This window comes from Triticum dicoccoides, chromosome 2A (assembly GCF_002162155.2).
Source record: "Triticum dicoccoides isolate Atlit2015 ecotype Zavitan chromosome 2A, WEW_v2.0, whole genome shotgun sequence".
NCBI lineage: Eukaryota > Viridiplantae > Streptophyta > Magnoliopsida > Poales > Poaceae > Triticum > Triticum dicoccoides.
In genome coordinates, this window is record NC_041382.1 from 263,547,160 (window position 1) to 263,554,935 (window position 7,776).

The 7,776-nt window shown below is 43.3% G+C and overlaps 1 protein-coding gene across 2 annotated transcripts in view; it reads right to left on the minus strand.

Annotated features, from left to right (window-relative positions):
- Window positions 1–2,692: 2,692 nt before the first annotated feature.
- Window positions 2,693–7,776, minus strand: part of LOC119354379 (ATP-dependent DNA helicase SRS2-like protein At4g25120) — a 31,732-nt gene continuing 26,648 nt past the window's right edge. The window contains exons 20-32 of one of the 2 annotated variants that reach the window (XR_005170835.1): window positions 6,332–6,535; window positions 6,193–6,231; window positions 5,553–5,624; window positions 5,397–5,483; window positions 5,267–5,323; window positions 4,873–5,036; window positions 4,324–4,417; window positions 3,724–3,774; window positions 3,482–3,544; window positions 3,339–3,398; window positions 3,160–3,222; window positions 2,893–3,072; window positions 2,693–2,769 (exon numbers count right to left, since the gene is read on the minus strand). Coding sequence is in view for 1 of the 2 variants with exons in the window: in XM_037621107.1 (XP_037477004.1) it covers window positions 2,983–3,072; window positions 3,160–3,222; window positions 3,339–3,398; window positions 3,482–3,544; window positions 3,724–3,774; window positions 4,324–4,417; window positions 4,873–5,036; window positions 5,267–5,323; window positions 5,397–5,483; window positions 5,553–5,624; window positions 6,193–6,231; window positions 6,332–6,535 (1,044 nt within the window). In the remaining variant the exon portion in view is untranslated. Of the gene's footprint in view, window positions 3,073–3,159; window positions 3,223–3,338; window positions 3,399–3,481; window positions 3,545–3,723; window positions 3,775–4,323; window positions 4,418–4,872; window positions 5,037–5,266; window positions 5,324–5,396; window positions 5,484–5,552; window positions 5,625–6,192; window positions 6,232–6,331; window positions 6,536–7,776 lie in introns of both variants that reach the window. The other variant, XM_037621107.1, reaches the window with a different exon arrangement.

A 7,776-nucleotide genomic window follows, 5' to 3' on the forward strand; every position in this document is an offset into this window, starting at 1 on the left:
TATCTGTGGCTGCTGCAGAGTTCAACGACTGCTATCATTTGGCATGGGAATTCCCACATGTTCTGTTTGAGCATAGTCCGAGAGAAGAAGCAAATGTTGTTGCTCATGAGCATGCAGGTATGGCTACAAGTGTTGAATCTGTTGGTCTGATGCTTGATCCTCCAAATCAGTTTGTAACCTCTCTTGTAATAAACAATGTAACAATGTAACCTCCACACTAGCTTATAACCAATTCACTCAACTACAGCAGCTGGTTCAGCTCCACTACAATGAGCAGATAAAAGATTATTGATCTTCTAAGGGCCAAAAAAGCAAATATTCTTCTATCACCATGTATCACCATCTTTGCCCTCAGCAACAAGAACAGCAGAGTTATAAATGGCTGTGGAAGAGCTCCTGTAGGCTAAGGCACAAATTTTTCTTCTGGCTGGCGCTGCTGCATGATCGAGTTAATACTAGAAACTTACTCAAAAGAAAATCTTTCGCTCTGGAAAGTTTCGATTGTGTGTTTTGCCATGAAAATACTGAAGAAACTTTTTTTTGGGAAAGCGCAAAAGCTTTGCGTTTCATTGTATTGAAAAGAGAGAGTGTTTTATGTTACAGCCCTCCTAGGAGGCGAATTACAGTCTGGGGACATGAGCTAATGCACATCCCAGGTCGGGGGCAAGACTACTCTAAGTCCAGCAGCGCCTGCCACAGCCCAAAGTTTGGCCTCCTCCTTGATGCTGTGAACTAGCGTTCGGATGGAAGGGCACGCATCGTTGAAGATGCAATCGTTGCGGTGCTTCCAGATCATCCAGGATGTAAGAAGTGTCACGGATGCCAGCCCTTTGCGCATCGCCTTGGGCGTGACCTGCCGGGCATCATGCCACCAATCACAGAGGGTAGACTCATTGTCCGGGTGCCTGCATGTCATGCGCATCCAGGAGAGGATCTCGAACCAGACATGCCTCGAGAAGGGACACCCAAGGAGGAGATGGTGCAATGTTTCAGGCTCCTGGCTGCAAAGGGGGCAACTGTTGTGGTGCTGCAGTCCATGCCGGGCGAGGCGGTCCACCGTCCAGCATCGATGCAAGCTGACAAGCCAGAGGAAGAATTTCACTCTGGGGGATGCCCAACTCTTCCATGTGAGCTTCCAGTTGCCGCAGGTCGTCGAACCGTGGAAGGAAGCGATGTAGGCAGATTTGGCGGTGTAGATGCCCGACGCGGTCCACTTCCACACGAGCTGGTCTGGTGTGTCTGAGAGCGTTGTGCTCTCAATCAGGCGCCAGAGTAAGATGTACTGGGTGATTTCGTGAATGCCCACAACTCCATGGATGTCCCGCGCCCAGAGGTGTCCCGGCAAGCCGTCGGCTACCGTCGTAGCTTCCCTTCTCCTTTTGGGAATGCATGAGTGCAGAAGCGGCGCGATTTCGTGAACGGAGCGTCCTCCAATCCATCTGTCCTCCCAGAACTTCGTGGTCTGACCGTTGCCAAGGACGGTGTAGGTGCTGGCAAAGAAAAAGGCACGCTCCTCAACGGAGAACTGTAGGTCCAAGCCACTCCAAGTGCGGCGATCGTCGGTGCGGCTGAACCAGAGCCATCGGACACGAAGCGATAGGCCCGTGCGCTCCAGGTCGTGGACTACCAGCCCACCCAAGGACAATGGGCAGGCGACACGGCGCCAATTGATATGGCAGTGTCCTCTGTTGGCTTCGGGGCAGCCAGCCCAAAGGAAGCCGCGTTGGATTTTTTCAAGCAGCTTGAGAGTCTTCTTTGGAGGGGCAAGCACAAGCAACTGGTGGAGCGGAATCGCGCCTAGGACCGATTTTACTAGGGCGAGGCGGCCGGCTCGGTTCATCAGCCATGCCTTCCAAGAGGGGAGGCTCCTGGCCACCCTGTCGACGAGGGGCAGCGGCTGGGCGGCAGTAGGTCGTCGGATGGTAAGGGGGATGCCCAGGTAGGTGAGGGGAAACTCGACGATTGGGCAACCCAGGAGCTGGACGGCGGGAGCAGCCTCGTCGGCCTCGCAGCGAATGAGCGTGGCTGCGCTCTTGGCGTAGTTTACGTGCAGTCCAGAGGCCATACTGAAGAAACTGCAAGACACCTCTTTTAGGATTGTGGATTTGTACAAGATTGCTGGCTCAGTATCATCCCTCAAAAGAGACTTAGCATCTCATGTGTTGATGAGATTTTGTTGCTAAGGGGATTGCCTCCAAAACACATTGCCATGGAGATAATTTCCAAGGTTGTTGGGCCATCTGGGGGCAAACGAATGGTAAAATCTTCAGAAGAGAAGCCCCTAGCATCAACTGTTGGAAGTTCAAGCTAAAAGAAGATCTAAAACAGCTAGCGCACAGGATTAAAGCAAAGTATCTAACTAGTCTGCAAAGTTGGATCAGTGATCATCTGGAATGAACACTGTCAGTAACTCCTTCCAATAGGTCAACCATGTTAGAGAAAACAGGAATTGGATAGCTCTTCTCCGCCTGTACTTTCTTTTCTTTTCTTCTCTTTTATAGTTTACTTGTACATATTTATCTTTACTATTTATTAATATATAGAAAATACCGTAGAACAATTGTTCTACCGTTTGAGCTTCAAAAAAAAAATGTTACCATGGAATAAAGAGGAGAGGTTTTCTTTATGTAAAAAAGAAAGGCATGTATAATCCACAACCAAATGCTTGGGCAGGAAACAGTTAGAGATTATATACACTAGTTCCGACCACTTGCATACTAGTAGTAAGTATATATAACCCTGATGTGCACAATCGATTCACAACATTTCCTTCACTTCACATATTATGTACATGAGCTACAAGTACCGTGTCATCTAGTTTATCCGATCATCTATTATTGATATTTTCATTATTTTACCCTGATGTGCCGGCTGCACGAATGTTTAACTTACCTTAGCCGATCACAGCTCAGTAACCTGAAAATTCTGAGCCTGCTAGTTTATCCATTGGCTTCCTCTGCGACTTCAACTCGTCAGAACGGGTCACAGCGATTTATACTTCTCAATAAGATTGGACGCATGGAGACGAGACGTGGGTGTTATGGTGCACCCCAGGCTCCGGAGGTAGGATATCTGCACAGAGGATGTCGCTCCTTAAGATCAACATGGTACACCAACTAGACAATAGCCAAAGGCAGGTAGTGTATGTATCTGACTGACCTGCTTAGGTGTAGGCTCCGAGGAACCCATGGAGTTCTCTATCCTCTGCTTCTGGAAATGTTCCTGAAAGAGAACCATCAAAGTAAGGATCTTCTCAATGTGAAAGTTAACATAACAAGCCTTGCTTGTATAAAAAGAAAATCCAACTTGTTTGCAACAGAAAATGATTTAGGACTTGCCTGTCTCTCTCTCATCAAATGGCTTCGCTTGTCAATTGGAATTTGTTCCCACTTGATAACCTGAGTCGCAGCATTTAGTTAAGAATTTACCGAAAGAAAACAAAGAGCTTGCTGCTAATAAACCAAACAGTGACTTAACTCACATATTCTGCGTAACCAAGCGCTTCATCGTCGCTTAACAATGACTTCAGCTTGCACAAGACATCCTGGAGAGGAACTTGCAGGTCAACTTCTCAGGGTAAAAGCTCTCGTTAAAAAGAGCATGTAAAAAGCAAATATCATTGATTAGTTATGTAGCACAACTATAGGTGATGATCCAACCAACATGAAAATAATGACCGGGATGATGGAGCTGTGAGATGGAAGGAGAGAAGGGTGAAGTCACCTTGCGCTTATATCCTTTACCACGCAGGCGTTCATCAATCACAAATTTGATCTGAAAGGATAAAGATAGTGCCAATGATAAGGTTCAGAATGAGCATGTCGCCATTCTCAAATACTCCCTCCATTCCAGAATATAAGGTGCATTGGTTTCCGTACAAGTCAACCATTTGAATGTTTGACCAAGATTATAGAATAAAATAACAACATCTGCAATACCTAATACATAAAATATGAAACTACTTTTTATGATGGATCAAATGATATAAATTTCATATTGTGAATGTTGATATATTTTTCTATAAACTCGGTCAAACTTGCACTCGTTTGGCTTTTGGAAAAACAAATACACCTTATAAAGGAACGGAGGGAGTAGCAAAACTGTCATATGAAAAGATATAACATCAATTCGGCCTGCTGACAACACTAACTTCATTCAGTTGCCCCAGAACACCAGCGTATTAATTGTGTGCGTTATATTTTCCTTCTAAAAAAATAAACAAAATGATATATGCAGATGCCATCACTGCTTCTAGGAAATATAACTTTCCCGACAATTGGCATGTGATGTGACACCTTTCTTATGTATTTAAGAACTCAGTACCTTATCAAGCAGTCTCTTTGGAATTTGAAATGCCTGCCTCTTCGCCCAATGATGAAATATATGTGAGACTACTGCTCTATCATCAATTTCGAACCTGTACAAAGAATGAATCCAAAGAAGGAAACAAAATTAAGCAAATATGCAGTAGCATAGCAAAGTATGTTGCAGATATATTAGTATGTTTCTGAGCAGCCCGGTGCATGTAGCTCCCGCTTGCGCAGGGTCCGAGGAAGGGTCCGACCACTTTGGGTCTATTGTATACAGCCTTTCCCTACATTTCAGACCCTTCCTCGGACCCTGCGCAAGCGGGAGCTACATGCACAGGGCTGCTCAGAAACATACTAATATATCTGCAACATACTTTGCTATGCTACTGCATATTTGCTTAGCTATGCTACTGCATATCTGCAAGATATATTAGTATGTTTGCTAATAGAAAATACTACAGAAACTGTGCAGAAAAAATAATATAGCATTCACTATTATTATTAGAAACAAAAAAGAAAATAAACTAAACAGGAAACGGAGGATCGAAATACAATGTTTTACCTCTTCAAGAAATCATTAGCAAGGCATGACTGCATCAGTTCAGGGTAAGGTGAAGTTTCGTTCTGATTTACAATAGGCTTTTCAGTTGATGTCTCTCCTTCAGCGTGATCAAATGAAATGTCTCCAGAAGGCTGCTCGTAATATTTTGTTGCAGGCCCCTCACCCTACAAGTTATCAAAACAAGAGAAACAATAATGCTAAAATTCCACTCACATAATGAATGGGGTATACAATATGACTGCCGATGAAATAACTGAGCAGGACTAATAATAATGATTTTATGTGGCTCTAGCAGATTATATGATTGAACACAGATCAATAGGGGATGGAGCTAATATTTTAGCTTCAGGCAGAGATAAAAATAGGTCAAAAATGGTCTGACACTACTGCTCACCTGTATGTCGAAAAGGTGACCTGGAATCTCTCGAAGGAAACGTGAAGGTAGTAGGAGCTAGAAACCAATAGTTTGTCAGAAAAAGCTAGATGGAGTATGAAGATAAGGATAAAAGATAAACATCAGGTACCTGGCGATGAGAGTCAACTGTGACATGCAAGATGTACAATTTCTTCCGAGCTCGTGTCATTGCAACATAGAATAGCCTCCTCTCCTCCTGTAATTATAGCCAAGTTGATGGACACAAAGGAACATTTGAGGAACAAATAATAGGTATTGAACAAACCTCCAATGTGCATCCAGCTTCTTTCACAGTGCCATTGTACTCGTGCAGTAAGGGGATCTCTGAATCATTTGCCTGAACAAATGCAAGGATTAGCACGAAAATGTCGACTTGAAAAACTTAATAGAATTACTGATTAGCATATATTAAACAGAAACAAGAAAAAGACTATCGAAGTGCGGTATTAAGATTCATCAGTGGTCTACAGAAAAGAGAAACATGTGAGGAGGGAAGTTTCATGACAAAATAAAACTTTCTGTGTTATGCCGAAGCTGATATCTTAGGGCGTTGCCAATATCCTTCCGACAAAATTGCTCTTGTTCGCCATAAAACCAGCAAAAGTTTCAACAATTAATGATTGATGACATTGGCATATCTCATGACAATACAGTAACGACAAGCACTCAATTATTGGATAGGATTTGGCTTGCGTTGAAAGCACTCAACTTAGCAGAAAGGTTGGAAATTATGATCAAGAAATCAAATGTTGGGTTACAGCCTAAACTTCCTACAAAAATACTAACATCATTTCAGTTAGCACTTGCATGATATTTACCATATACACGTGAGTATGTGACTAACATGCCATGAAAGATGTATCTGTGGTTTTATGTAACCGCTTTCTAAAGATTGCAGAAAATACCTGCACGATGAACACAACATCCCACTCTAAACCTTTTGACTGCAAACGAAAGGGGAAATCATCACATTAATTGTATCACACAACTACCAAATGCCACAATAGACGACATTATTTGTGATTTGGATAGAAAAGACAGAACCTGATGAATAGTTGTTAATGTGATGGAGTTCTTATTTTCCTCCTTTCGGGATCGAAAATTTTCTGTTTCCCTCAAAGAAATGTAATCAATGAAGGCTTTAAGTGTAGCAGTGCAGCCTTTCTCCTCAGTCTGGTTTGCATCCCCTGAACTAGAAAAGTGTGTTGACAAGAAGTCAGACACATCATCCATTAAAAATTGAAGTACCTGCAAATTGATACAATGTCAATGTCACCTTTGTATATGAGGAATGAGAGTTAAGACAAATCACTAGCAATAATATAATATGTCTATCGAACAATCAAAATACTAAATAAGGAATTAAGTACAGGTACAAAGAGATAAAACGGGCCAACCTACGCTGATGGACCTATATGCATATCTACACTTGGTATAGCGCAGCTGGGTATGGGACTCTGGGTGCAGCGTTTAGGCAACGGGTTACCTACACCCTTATAAAACTACAAAAGTGTATTTGCAATTGAATAAAACACATATACTCCCTCCTTTCAGTTTATAAGGCATATCTAGTTTGTCTTAAGTCAAACCCTTTATGTTTGACCAAGTTAATAAAAAATAGTGTCAACACTCAACATATATAATACCAAATAATACACGACGGAAACACATTTCATGATGAATCTACTACTATTGATTCAGTATTGTAAATGTTGCTATTTTTCTATAAACTTGATCAAACTTAGAAGGGTTTGACTTAAGACAAACTAGATATGCCTTATAAACTGAAAAGGAGGGAGTACATGTTTAGTGCCAAGTGCACTTCCAAATGTTTGTGCAGGAAGACAAGGATCAAGGGAGAAAATAGCAGCTTTATTTGCACAATTTTTCTTTTGCACAGATTTGCTATTAAACATAGACCGTAGTTCTCTAACATGTCTTTCTGTGAATTTACTCAAAAGAAACTGAAACACTTTACCCCACTATTATTATATGAGTTCAGGCTCACTTTTTAGTTTTTTATGTGTTTGGGCTTACAAGATAGAGTACATGAAAAGAAAACACTATAAGAGCTGTCCTGTTTCTAAAAGGCCAAAACTTGCTCCAACAGCAGTTCTAACACCGTGTCACTGCCTAAATGAGGGTTAGCTTTAGGAGGAGACCACAGACAGGGAGGATCACCACCTCTATGGGCCCTAGCGGACTGCATTTCCACTTACCTAATAATCAAACAGTGCGAAGATGGCTCCGCTTGCTCCGTTCCGCCCCCTCCCGCTCCGCTCCCTTCCCGCCACTAGCCTAGCTTGAGCCCGCCCCCCACCAGCCTTGCCGCCGTCGACTCCCCGCCGGTGGCCCACCTCCCGAGCCCCTCCCCACCCCTCATGGCCGCCTCCGAGGCCCGCTCCCACTCCGGCAACCGCGTCTCCTCAGGTGATGGACGCTGGTTCGACTTGGAGGGGGAGTCTTCCGCGCGCTCCTACAGTGAGGTG